The 14,242-nt window shown below is 39.8% G+C and overlaps 1 protein-coding gene across 3 annotated transcripts in view; it reads right to left on the reverse strand.

Moving 5' to 3' along the window:
• Nucleotides 1-6,033: 6,033 nt before the first annotated feature.
• Nucleotides 6,034-14,242, reverse strand: part of Sidt1 (SID1 transmembrane family member 1) — an 80,748-nt gene continuing 72,539 nt past the window's right edge. For all 3 annotated transcript variants that reach the window (XM_048803291.1, XM_015478267.2, XM_048803292.1), the window contains 5 exons: nucleotides 13,417-13,463; nucleotides 10,481-10,586; nucleotides 10,284-10,394; nucleotides 9,105-9,218; nucleotides 6,034-7,750 (listed from right to left, as the gene is read on the reverse strand). In XM_048803291.1, the coding sequence (XP_048659248.1) occupies nucleotides 7,688-7,750; nucleotides 9,105-9,218; nucleotides 10,284-10,394; nucleotides 10,481-10,586; nucleotides 13,417-13,463 (441 nt within the window). In that variant the 3' untranslated portion in view covers nucleotides 6,034-7,687. The remainder of the gene's footprint in view (nucleotides 7,751-9,104; nucleotides 9,219-10,283; nucleotides 10,395-10,480; nucleotides 10,587-13,416; nucleotides 13,464-14,242) is intronic.

A 14,242-nucleotide genomic window follows, 5' to 3' on the forward strand; every position in this document is an offset into this window, starting at 1 on the left:
TATGTGGTGCTGAGAATAGAACCCAGGGCCTCACACATGCTAGGCAAGTGCTCAACTACTGAGCTACAACCCCAGCCCTCTATGTTTATTTCTAATATGGTAAATGTTACTAGGTAAATTCACAAAAACTCTTTTGAGGTTCTTGATAATTTTTAAGGGTGTAAATTGGTCCTAAGATGAAACATTTTGAGAACTAAAATTTGAAAAAAAAACTAGAGAAAATATCTGACTATACCATAATAGAAAAAATTATTATCTTAGACTTCATTAAAATTAAGAATTTCTCTTCATCAAGACACAGACTGTGTTTTCTCTGATATAGAGAGGCTGACTTATAGTGGGGTAGGGAGGGGAAGCATGGGAGGAGTAGATGAACTCTAGATAGGGAAGGAGGTGGGAGGGAAAGGGAAGGGGCAGGGGAGTAGCAAGGATGGTGGAATGTGATAGACATCATCATCCAAAGTACATGTATGAAGATGCGAATTGGTGTCAACATACTTTAAATACAACCAAAGCTATGAAAAATTGTGCTGTGTATGTGTAATAAGAATTGTAATGCATTCCACTGTCATTTATTCTTTAAAAAATCAATTAAAAAACAAAAAAATAGAAAAAGTATATTGTTACAATCTAAAAAAAGAGAGAGACACAGATTATACATATCTAAAAGATTCCCAAACTGATTTTTTAAATTGGCAAAGAACTTGAATGAATCCCTCACACAGATACCCAAGAAGTCTATGAAAAGATGCTCAACATCATTAGTCATCAGATAAAGGCAAAGTAAAATATGATGAGGTACCACTTTGTTGTCACTTTGAGAGGCTGAATGACAAATGCTAGGAATTGGCAAAAATGTGGAAAAACTGGAGCTCTCACACAGTGCTGATGGGAATGCAAATGTGGTCAAACTACTTCGGAAGACTGTTGGTAGTATTCTTTACTAATAAAGACATCTGCCCTCTAACCCAGCAGTTCCATAGTGACCTGAGAATATATCCGTGGCAGAAGTTCACCAAAGTACATGTAAGAATGGTCAGAGCAACTTTCTTTACAATATCCCCCAAACTGGAAACTCCAATGCCCATCAGTAGGAGAATATATAATAAAATGTCACATGATCACAAAATGACACTACCGCTTCACGCAGACAGATCTTGCAGATGTCCTATTGAGTGAAGAAGCCAGACAAAGAGGAGTTTATCCTGCATGATCCCATTGATTTGAACTTCAAAAGAAGATTTTTAAAAAATCAATGTGATAAAGTCAGAATATTGATTATCTGTGGGACAGAGATGAACTTAGAACAGGTCTGAGGATGCCGAAAATGTCTTGCATCTGGGTAGCGGTTACATACGTAGGTATGTGTACATTTGTGTACATGGATATTTACATGTGTATGTAAAACCCATTGATCTATATCCACTTAAGATGAGTGTACATTTTGTACATTACTGAATATATCTTATACTCAATCCATTACTAAATATATTTTATACTTAAAAAAGTTAAGGGGGGCTCAGAATGTGGCTCAAGTGGTAGCGCACTCGCCTGGCATGCGTGAGGCACTGGGTTTGATCCTTAGCACAAAATAAAAATAAAATAAAGATATTGTGTCCAATAAATATTTTTTTTTAAAGTTAAGGAAAAACTATGGAAGTTTGAACTAACATTGGTGGTTTATCTTGATAAATTTCCTTTGATTCAGTAAAATCTAAAGTTATTTTTCTATCTTTTCTTTTTTCACTGCTGGGGTTCAAACCCAGGGACCTGCACATACTAGACAAGTGCTTTACCTCTGAACTACATCCCCAGCTTTACTGTCATTCTTTAGAAAAGACAAGATCTTGGCACTTTTTATATGAATCTCCCTTGTTACCTGGCTGAGACTTTAGGCAAGTGGCACAACTTCTTCATGTCTAGATTATTAGTGTCCTTAACTGTTTATTGTTGTTATTACCAGTCCTGCCTTTCTCACAGGGTGTTATAAAGGACAAATTAAGTGTTACATTTGAAAGTGTTTCTAAATCATTGCAAAGTAATACTTAATGCATCATGGAAATTACTTTCCACGGCTTTCCTCAGGCTACCCTCCCCACATGGGAGACTGAAATGAGGTATCTCCATTAGGATATATTTAGCTGGTCAGTGTCAACAGATGCTTAGACTATTTCTTCTTCCTGTGAGAAATTAAGGAGATGTTAGTCTGCTTGATAGATAGATTCAAAAGTCAGGTAGGGTGGCTAATTAGTGTCAGTGTGACACTTAATTTTTCACACATTCAGATAAGCTACAGAATTAAGGGAAGTTATGGAAATGCCGCTTTTAGCTAAGTTTGTGCAGTGTGGGTTTAGCTGTTTGTAGTGTTTTCTTATATTGCTTTATCACATTCAGCAATGGCTCACATGGCTGAGTGGATCACATTTCCAGGCTGTAGTCTGGAAAGAGGCTGCAGTCAAGATTATCATCATGGAGAATTTCTTGCTTCAGGGTGTTTTCTGAGAATTCAGGATTCAATTAGTTTAGGTCCCCCCCCTTTTTTTTTTTGTGGTGTTGGGAATTGAACCCAGGGCTTTGTGCATGTGAGGGAGCATTCTACCAACTGAGCTGTATCCTCAGCCCTTAGGTCCCATTCTTTTGAATGATGCTGTGGGGTAAATTTGAAAATTCATATTCAAAATAAAAAGTTCAACAGACATCTATCTCTGCACAGAAGAAAATTGGTTAGCGTGTTCTTGTTTCTAACCAACTTGTGTCACTTTCTTATTTTTGTTTTGTTTTTGAACAAACTTAGAAACATTTCTCACTATTCTCACTGTACTCCAAATGAAGAAATATGATTCCCTAGTTCAATGCAACTACTTTGTCTGCCTAAATGTGACTGTGATGAATCTACTCCTTCTAAGAGGAAAGTTCTGGGCCCAGGACCAAGAGCAAAGATTGTTGAACCACTGAAGCGAGTTGATGATTTGGCCCTCAGCTCAGGCCAGTAGAGGCCAATTTCAGAGGTAGATTTGGAGGACTTCTGGACTCTTGAAGATTTTTTGAGTCTCTGAATGTTTTTTAGAAACTGAAAAAGCCTACTACATTCCTTTGCCTTCTCTTTATTTAAATTTTTGATTTTGAACCAATGGGCTCCTAGTGGTAACCTGACACTTTACTGGGATGTGTATTTTAATTTAAAATGAATCTTTGGGTCTACTTTGCCAAGTGCAGGACTTTGGTTCTTAACAAGCCCAGAAAATGATGCAATAGCCCTCACAGGAATCCAGCTGTTCCAGTTTAGAGAGACTAACAGATCCAAAGCCGTGCTGTAGCTGTATTAGATGGCTTTCCAAAAGCACTGTAAATTTCATTGTTACGTGGAATTATATGATAATCACAGATCTTCTGAATTTTGGAAAAACATTCTCTTTTTGTTAATGTGTTGAATAGTTATATAATTCTAGGCTGTGTTTTGCCCCTATGTATCTGCACAGATAAACTGTTGAATGCTCACTACAGCACTGTCTATCTTCCTTTTCTCTGGTTGGAACCTGAACTACTCACTTTGATTACTTACCAGAGTTCTGCACCATTCACTTTACCTAGCAAACAGTGACTTCTCTAAATTTCAGTTTCTCCATTTAGGAAATGGGGATAATGTTAGAGTCCTAACTTCTTAGGGGGCTTTCATGATGAGATTTGCAATGTAGGTAAAAACCCTTGGCAGAGTGCATAATGATGAGTATTTGCTGTTTTAATAATCAATTCTGCTGACTTTCATATTCTAGGGGTTGGAGATGGGAACTGAGGGTAGTAGTGGCCAATGGTAAAATCACACTAAAAGTACAAATTGAGAACTTCAGTTCCATGATTGTCCTCCCATCAGGGAGGGGTTTTCTGAGAGTTTGGGAGACGAAGCTGTTTTATTTCTTCAAGGATGGATTAAAATGATCCCCACCCCAACCATCTTATCTTTCTCTTCAGATTTCTATTCTTTGCTGTGGTTAAAACTGGGACTTGTATTTTTCTTATGAAATGTTTGAGGTTTCCAGTTCCAAACATCTCTTATGTTTTTGCTTCTCTGCCTTTATCCAGACCGACAGCTTTTCTTCTCCCCATATAAGTCCAGAGGGGTGTCAGCTTGCCTGTTAGTCCAAGTATGATGTTTTAAAATACTTATTGTAGAGCTGGGGCTGTAGCTCAGTGGTAAAGTGCCTGCCTCACTGTGTGAGGCACTGGGTTCGATCCTCAGCACCACATAAAAATAAATAAATAAAGATATCATGTCCATCTATAACTGAAAGAATTTTTTTTTTCAAATAAAATACCTCTTGTAGTAGCTGCAGTTGTCTTTGTAGTCTCAGCTCAAGTGGACCCAAAGGTCTTTTTCTTTTTGCTATCAGTCTATCTGAAAACAAACAAAAATAAACCCCCCACATCAGAAGTTCGGCCCTCCCTCTTTGGTCCTGTCTTCCTTCCTTAACTCTTTTTCCAGAGTTCTCACTAAAATGATGCTCTGTAGGCTTCCATTCATCATGTGTCACCAACACTACCGCGCATGGATTTCCATGAAGTTAATCAATTTTCTTTCCCTTCTAGCTTACCTCTATTTTCATCACTCAAAAGCTATCTTTCCCTCTTTGTCACAAACCAGTCTGTTATGGTTAGATATGAGGTATCCCCCCAAAAACTCATGTGAGACAATGCAAGAAAGTTCAGAGGCAAAAGGATGGGGTTACAGAGCCTTAACTGAATCAGCACATTAATCCACTTCAATGGATTAGTTGGGTGGTAACTGGAGGCAGTTAAGGTGTGGCTGAAGTTATGAAGGTCACTGCGGGCATGCCATTGGGGTATATATTTTGTCTCTGGTGACAGGAATGCTCTCTCTGCTTTCTTGTTACCGTGTTCTGAGATGTTCTGAGGTGAGTGGCCCGGCTCTGTGAGCACGCAGGCTGTCTGCATGCTCACTCCCCTCTGCTTCTGTATGTGGAGCAGCCATGACTAGGTTTACACTTCCATTACACAACCAGAACACAGACAGAACCTATGTAGCTTGCACTGCCAAAACAGTGCAGTTCAGATAGATCAGCATCCAGAATGAGAAACGTGAGTGTTGATTTGCTGAGACTTGTATTTTGGGACCCTACAAGAACTTTCTGGTTGATGCTTGGAGGTTCAAAGTAAGCAGCTGCCACTGTTTGCCCCAAGTAGCTGGCTCAGGGATAACCTTCAGTCATGGAAAGTCCCTTCCCCAGTTAGTCTCTGGTTTTCCACTGGCTTGTCTTGCTGCTAAAATAAAACTAGGGTAATCCCTCAGCCATCCAGCATAACAGGTGGGGCTGTCTCTCCAGCCCCATTTGTCAGAGGTGTGAAGAGGTCATTTTTTACCCTCTGGCTGCCACAACTCTGACCTGCTCCAGCTAAACTGCTCTTATTCTTTCTGGGGTTGCTTTGCCAAGATCATCTTCACAGTTACTGCTTTCTCAGTTAACCTCCCGCTGAACTTGGCCTCCAGAATTAACCTTGCTTTTGGTTTTGAAAAGCTAAGTCTATGAGCATAGGCAGACGTTAGCATAGGCACTGTGCTACCTACCAAAGATATATCATGAAACTACTAAGTTCTGGCTGCTCCCTTCTACCCAGCACTCATATGAATCCCACAGATGCAGCTCCATGACTTTCTTATGTCCTCCAACCACAAGATTGGTGCTATAGAAAGAATTAGCAATACATACACTTAGAATTTATATTTATAAAAGCAGACTTAGTCTGGGTTTTTAGTCCTGCTGCAGAGAACAAAACTGACCACAGTGTGTGACTTGATTGCACAAGACAGACATTACCAGAACACAGCAAGGAACAGTCCACCCCTTTCTGCAGGGGCCCTCCCCATTTTCACTGATGTTTTTCCCAAACAAGCTTCTGGAGACATTTATTTACTTGGGTGGACTTTGTTGTTCATATCTTTAGTGTCTCCTTTGAGTGCCTTAAAAGAATTACGCCAAGTCAGTCATAGTGAAATAGGTTCAAAAATTTTTTTACATGTTAAATTGACCCAACCATTTAATTGGTGGCCTCTGTGTGACCTATGGAAGCCAATAATTTTTAAGGAATAAAGAATAACAGAAGATCAATTACAAATTTAGGAGATTTTTAGAAAAAGCACATAAAATATTTCACAGAAAGCACATTTGTGTTTTTAAAATTTAGGAAAAGCTTACTGTTCAAACTTGCAAAGTATCTTTTTTGAACAGTATGCAAATATTTGAGAGGAAAAACATTTTAAAGGAGAATGTCCAATCTACTTCTCTAATGAATGACTAGGAAAGTAGAGATGAGAAGTGATTTCAATTTCACAAGCAAACGCGTATGTGTGCATACATTTGTATGTCTATTTTCTGATTACATCATACTCCTGGCAACCAGATGTTCTGTCAAAATGGGACTTCTCAGAGGCACAGCTGCCAGACAGTGTGAGAAGGGAACCAGAATGCTAAGCTTTTCAACACCATGCTGGGGAGGGTCAGGTACAAAAAGACACAATGTTCCATTAGCTATACTCTTTGCAACCAGAGAGGCAGAGGAAAATGTGTTCATCCTGAGAACTTCAGGGAGAAAATCTGGAATTCTGATCATACAAGCTGAGGGGCTCAGTTGTGGAGGCCCATAGAGTGATGCCCCTGGTTAGAACAGTTATTTCTCTGCCAAAGGTCATGTGGGCACATCACTAATCTGTGTGAACTGGAGGCTGAGCAAATACTGTTGTTTCACTGGATTTTCTCCAGTAGCCCCAGTTCACAAGGCAAAGCCTGTCTGCTTGATATTTCCAGTCTCTTAGTTCTGTGAGTGATTTTTCCTGCTCCTCCTACTGCCAGAAGAAATTTTCCCATTTCTCTTCCCATTTTAAGATAAGTGGGTTTAAGGAGTAACAAGGTCTTTCCAAGAAGGTGGAGCCAGAGTAAAGGATCAACACAGCAGTGAGATTAAGACACTGAGAATAGATAAGCACCCAGGCATTGGTCCCAGTGATAGTTTCCTGTTCAGAAGAGTGTGTGACAGTGTTCAATCCTGAGTCCTCATGGTGTCAGGAGCCTGGGGGAACATTCAGTGTTCCTTCTGAGGAGATGACTAGCTGGGCTACCAGCTGGGTGGGGGCTTGGTCCACCTCTGCACCCTCTCCACAGTACAGTGAGAAATCACGATTTCACAGGACCTTGCAGAAATGAGATGCTGCTTTGGACCTCTAGAGCAGTGGGCATCACAGAGGTGCGAAGGCCACACCAAGGTTTCTGGGCAGGAAATCCAAGCTGCTGGTCTTTCTGGGCATTCCCGTGGCCCAGGGAAGTATGCAGCCATGTTCTGATAAATGTCAGGTGAGAGTGGGAGGATCCCAGACAATGAGTTGATTGTCATGCAGCTTTTGTCCACGTCTAACTTTCTGAGTTGACAATGCAGACACAGGTTGGGTGCTTCTGAGCTTCTCAGGGTTTGCCTCTGTCTGCAGCTGTGGCTTCTTTTCTGCCTCCCTTCTTACAGGGTATAGCTCTCCCCCAGCTCCTCTCCTTCCTGTGTGAATGAGAGTTGACTCCACAGAGACGAGTGGAGTGTTTGGCAGTGGGTTCGTTGCTGCAGTCATTGTGTTCTTCAAGAATCAGCACCAAGATGGATCATTTGTTGTACACTTCTTTATGCTGGAGGCTCAGAATACAGGGATCTGGTCTCTCCGAACCACATCCAGGTCATCATCCAGAGTTAACAAAACCTGAGATGAGAGCGACAGAGAAATGAAAAGAATGCTTAGTCACAGCCACACCACATCCCTATTTTGTGATTCCCACAGAGTAAAAACACTGTTTCCTGAATTGTCTTCCTTATCCTCTGTGGCTCCTGCAATGTCTTGCTCATAACAAGCACTTATTATAACTATATAGTTCATTTGTTAATTAATTCAAATAGTCATGAGAATTTATTAGGTGTTATTCTAGATGCTGAAGATATAGTTGGAGTAAAAGAGAAATATCCCACCCTCATGGAGTTTCCATCCAAGAGATGGCTTTCGACATGAAACAAATGCATGGGTAAAACACAGTATTTTAGAAAGCTATATGAGCTAAGAATGAAAATTAAACTAGGGAATATAGGACATGTGGGATTGGGTGTGGCAAATTTTTACAGGGTGGCCTGGGAAGTCACTTAGAAGGTAACATTTAGGTCAAGACTTAAAGAAAATGCAGTCTTTTGCACAGATTAATGCTATATAAAAAATGGAGCCTTATCCTCCAATTCTAGTTCCCTTGGCCACCACTTTCCCCATATAGAATCCTTAGCTCCATTTTTCGTTGTCGATCTCTCTCAAGAACAGGACTATCAAAAAGAAAAGTCCTACAGAGTATTCATACAGATTGGATGAACTTCCCAAAGGTGACACTAGGGGGTAGCCCTGCTCCACTCCTGAGGTAGTACGGCCAGCCTGAGACTGCTTCAAGTGGATGGCTTTGGGAGTCCAGTGGTGGTGTCAAGGGAACCTGTGTGCAGGCATGACAGACTTTTAATTCTGAAATGTGAAAAACAAGATTAGAGGATGCTGGGAGATATCATCCCAGGTTGACATAAATATGCATGGCTTCTGGGAAAGAATTTTGGGCAGAAAATAGAGGAATTACAGCAGAGATTTGGCACAGACGGTTAGAAGGCAACACAGGCCTGGCGGCTGCCCTGAACCACTCTAGGAATCTGTGAATCATTCATAAAATATTAAGTGAGAGCGGAGGAGTGGGAAGAGAAGGAATAACCCAATGTTATAGGAAATTTAGTGAATGCCAAAAGTGGTTCCTGGAGGGACTTCTAGGCATATGAGTCTAATAACCAAGTCAGTCCTGATGTGCTGTGTTAGTTAGGAAGATAATTTTGTCACTCTGTGTCTAAAATTATTGAAAAGTAAAAGCAAAATGAAAATTGAGATACAATATTTTTAAAAAAGAAAATAATATGCATGTTGAATTATAATGAGGAACTGGAAAGGGAAATTATAGAGGAATATAAAAGAGGATGTAAGGAAGAGTGGAAGAGACCAGAATGTAAAGAGAAAAAGCAATAAAAAGACATGATAAACTCACCAAGAATGAGAAAAACAGGGCAGTAGCAGAGAGAAAGTGCCAAATGTCGTGGTCATCAAAGAAATTCAGCAGGATACACTCACGATTCTTCTCTCGAGATTCTGCGGGGGTTCCCTGGAGGAAGGCGAGGCAAGATAGGAGCAAGATTCCCACAATTCAACTGTTTCAGGGTTTCATATCCAGGAAGCCATAAAGATGCTACTAGATAGCTCAAAAAATTAGCTTCCAAGAAAACAGACCTGCACACAAAACTTGTACACAAATTTTCACAAAATCATTCATAAGTCAAAAAGTAGAAACAGCTCAAATGTCCATCAGTGGGTGAATGCATAGATAATGTGGCGTATCCACACAGTGGAATATTATTAAGCAATAAAAGGATACAAAGTACTGGTACAGCTGTAGCTGGGTGAACCTAAAACATTATCCTGAGAGAAGAATCCTGACTGAAAGGCCATATGTTATTTGTTTCCATTTACATAAAATGTTCAGAGGTGGATTTATGTTGCTGATCAGGGAGAAATGGGAGTGACTGCTTATAGTTACAGAGTTTCTTTCTGGAATGAAAAAATGTTCCAAAATCAATTGTAGTGGTTGCCATGATGGAGAGCTGAGACTTCGTCCCTGCCATGTGCCTCAGATACAGTGCTGATTTCCAAGGCCTTAGTTTTCCTATCTTGGAGGGGATGTAGTAACAACCCCAACCCCTCCCAATCCCTTGGTTTTTGTTGATAGATGGAGGGTGATGGTGATGAGAAAGATGGAGAAGATACACTCATCAAACATTTACATACAGTAAAACTTTACTGGGAACAGAATCATCATACAACATATAATGAAGATTGAATTTGCAGTGTCTATAGGTTTACAAATTCATAAAGTATTACCCTGAAAATGATGAGCCCGTGTTATGGTTGAACGTTTATGTGTGGACAATAAAACCCATCCCTTGGGTTGGGGGTGAAGCTCAGTGGTAGAGTGCTTGCCTAGCATGCGTGAGGCCCTGAGTTCAGTCTCTAACACCACAAAAAAATAAAATAAATAAATAAAATAAAATAAAACCTATCCCTTCTGGAGGAAGCTTTCAATTTAGAAAATGTAAAAAATATTAAAAGCAGCAAGCACGATAAAGAGGGTGGTAGGAAAGTACAAAGGAAAGATGGAAAGAGAACTGCTCACCTCCCAGCTGCTGAGATTCTGGAAGAAAAAATACAGGGCAGCAGCCCATACCACAGCGGTGGCCAAAATGCAGAAGAGTGGCACTGGCAGGACCTTCTCAGAGCTGCGAAGCTGTTGGGGAAACACAGTGGCAATGAAGCTGAGGCCATAACCTCTGCCAGGCAGGGGCCCTCCCAGCTCCCCATACCTGCACTTACCTTCATGATGATGTAGAAGGCCAGGTACAGCAGCAGGTTGCAGATGAAGATGCCCAGCATGTAGGATGCAAAGTCTCTGGGCCGGTAGATCAATCCAAAGAGGGCACTGAGGACATGGGAAGAAATATTTGCAGTGGAGAAGGCAGCTTCTTACATCATTGCCTTTTCCCTGCCCTACTCTGTTTTGGAGTGGGAGGAGTTCATTAAAAAACCCACTTTAACACACTGTCACGCATCACTTAATGATGGGGACGTTTTGAGAGATGAATCTTTAGGCAATTTGGCCCCTGTCAAATTGGCAAGCATCCTGGAGTATACTCACACAACATAAGGACGGCTGCTACATCACTAGGCAATATCATCTTATGGGACCAGGGCTTATATGTGGTCTTCCACTGACTAAAATGTCACTGTGCAACACATGACTATATGCTGAACTTTTAAATAACTACATCTTCAAAACATTCATTTCTAATGACTATGTAAAGTTCACATAAGTGAATGTGCTGTACACAGTCATCTTCCCTCTCTGGTTGGTTTCTTCAGTATCCTTCAGTTTTTCATGATCATAAACATTTCTGCAATGAATAAAGGAATACCTTCACAATATTGTTCAACCTAATCTGCAATATCCCATGTAGTAGCATCATGTGGTTATTTAAATTTAAAGTTATTAATTAAAATTAAATAAGATTTTGAAAATCCAGTTCCTTAGTCACAGTAGACACGTTTCAAGTTCTCAGTAGTACTAATAGATCCTGCATTGGTCAATGAAGTGCAGAACACTTCTATCATTCCAGAAAGTTCTACTGGATAATGCAGAGGTGGTCACTATACTCTCTGTCCCTCCTTACTTCTGTTTATCTTACTTTTCAGGCTTTGAAATTTTCATCTAACTGGACAAATACATTTTAGAATAAAATCCCACTAATTTAATTCTAGCTCTAAATCCAAATTTATACATTAAATTGAAAACAGATGTCTTTACAATAGTTAACCTTCCCACCCAGATCCTGATACTTCTCTTCATTTAGTTACGTTTTCTTTTGTATCTCCTAATAAGGCAATCGAATTTTCTGAAAAGAGGTTCTACACATCTCTCAAAATTTATTCCTAAGCATGTCAACTGTAAAACTGTTATTAACAGACTCTCATTTGATTCCCTTTGAATCCCAACTGACTTATAATACAGAAAACTTCTGTCTTCCAGATTTTGAAATCTTCAATAAACTAAAAATTTCTTGCATAGACTTTAATCAGATCCACCAAATATTAGCATTTTGCATACTTGCTTTTTGATTCTTACTCTCTCTCTTTAATCAAACATATACACATATATATGTATGCATTTAATAGCCACAATTCTGTGTGCACATATATGTATATACACATCTGTACAAATGCATACACATACAAATGTATACTATATACCTCTCTATACACACACACACACACCATTATTATTCTTCATATCATAGGAAAGTGATTCTCTTTAAAACACCATTCATACCAACTCACAACGTATCTTTGCAGAGCTACTGAGAGGGAGAAGCTCTCTAGCAGGTAATCAGGGTGTTAGTGTGTTATAGCACCTTGTACGTGTGTAGGCCCTAGTATCTCACAGAGGTGTCTAAGAAGAGAGAGGCCATTTATCTTATCTTGTGAGCAGACTGTGGGTTTGGTTTTGATTGTGTGTGAGGCAGAGATGAGCCAGGTGATTCTGAATTCCTGGGGTCACAGTCATAGGTTGTTCATTATTAAGAGGTTGGTACAGGTGGAGCATGGCAGCACATGCCCACCATCCCAGCTAATTCTTTTGGGTTGATTCTGAAGGTCTGTCTCTTTCTTCATGCCTTCATATGTCTTAATGTGTGCCAGGAGCAGGCAGCCATTTTTCTATCAAAGGTCACTGACCCAGAGAAACATATCAGCTAAGAGCCATAAACAAAAGCAGCTAAAATTACTTGTTTATTTTCAAGTTATCAATAAAATATATCACATGGTCAAAGTGAGACTAGATTGCATAAAATATTTCAGCTATTTTGAATCTCTTTGAAGAAAAGGGCCAAGGGGATGACAAGAGACAAAAAGAGGAAGAAGAATGATAAAGGTGGAGGAGGAATAAGGAGACCCAGAGGGAAAGAAAGAAATAGGAAAAAGACTTGCTCTTGCTCTTATGCTCCGCCACTCCCCCATCTCTCTTTGACAGACAGTTGCATGCACATAACAAAAAATAGAAATTCTACCAAAAAGAATGCCTATGGGGGGGATGTGCTCAGCAGTAGCACACTTGCCTGCATGTGTGAGGCACTGGGTTCGATTCTCAGTACTCCATATAAATAAATAAACTAAAGGCCTATTAACAGCTTTAAAAAAAAAAAGAATGCCTATGGGGTAGCCTTTATAGAAAAGTTCTATGAAATAATTTAAAATTGTATTGCATCTTTGCACCTATGAGCAAGCATAATCTATCCATCCATCCCATCCATTCATCCATCCATATGATCTGATCTGTCCTCATAGATGTTTCTCTTCTTGAGCAAATGAACTCAATCACTGTATCAATGCTTTAGAAGAAGCCACTATTGTCACTTTAGTGTTTTCTTTTCAGGGAAAAGAAAACAAAACAAAAAAAATCTTTTAATCTTTTAATCAAGTCTCTAGGGCAAGCATATGCTTACCCTTTTCTTAATTTCAGATTTCTTTGTAAAAATGACAGTCAAGAGGGGCTGGGACTGTGGCTCAGTGGTAGAGCACTCGCCTATCATGTGTGAGGCACTGGGTTCGGGCCTCCACACCACATAAAGATAAATAAAGGTATTGTCCATCTATAACTAAACAATAAAGATATTAAAAAAATGACAGTCAAGAAAAGTTAAACCACAGTATTACAGACATTAATAAAGACAAAAACCTATTTTTCCAAGACTACTTACAAGGACCAGTTAACCAGATTGCCCACAATGAGCAACACCATTCTATCCTGGAAAAGAGGAAAGAAAACATTAAAAGAGAGGTCATACAGGCCGATTTTTTTTTTTAACCCTACTGTGGTGTAAGTATCAACCAAGGGAAAATGATTGCCTTGTTGACTACTGTGTTCTGTGGTTCTAAGAAAGCCTTACCTATCATCTGAAACTAAGCCTCTACAAGAACTAGAGGGCAAGCCCCCCCACTGAAAACAGACATGACCTTGTCCCCAGAAAAGAAAAGGAAATGCAGTCAGCAAAGTAGGATGCTGGCTGTTTCCCCCAAGGCTCAGTGGAGCTGGGCAGCTGGACCCACTTCTTAGTGTGAGGCTGGTGGTGAGTGCTGATTATCTAGTAGTTAGATTTCTGTCCCTGGTTCTATGTGATTGAGGACCCATTCTCTGATTTGTGTTTCTTGGTAACCTCCATTGCAACTGTCAGGACCACTGAGGGAGTTAGTTTTGTACTAATTACTCTGGCTCCAAGGAGGCCCTGCAACTCCCAGGCTTCTGGTCTCTACGACACACAGTCTGGACAATATAGCTACTGATTAGAGGATAAAATACAGAGGAACAGTCCATCTTAAAGGGTAATTGCTTTGATAGAGGTTTATTCATAATCTGTTCCTGCTTCTTTGCATACTACTTCAAATTTTAGATACTAAATAATTATATTTTAATTTCCATGGTCACTTATCTTCTATTTAAAACTAGCAGTTCTCTGTCTTTAAAGGGGATCCACCCAATTTGGAGGAAATGTCTTTATTTAAAAAACAAAACAAAACAAAAAAAAC

The sequence above is a fragment of the Marmota marmota genome, unplaced genomic scaffold, assembly GCF_001458135.2.
Source record: "Marmota marmota marmota unplaced genomic scaffold, marMar, whole genome shotgun sequence".
NCBI lineage: Eukaryota > Metazoa > Chordata > Mammalia > Rodentia > Sciuridae > Marmota > Marmota marmota.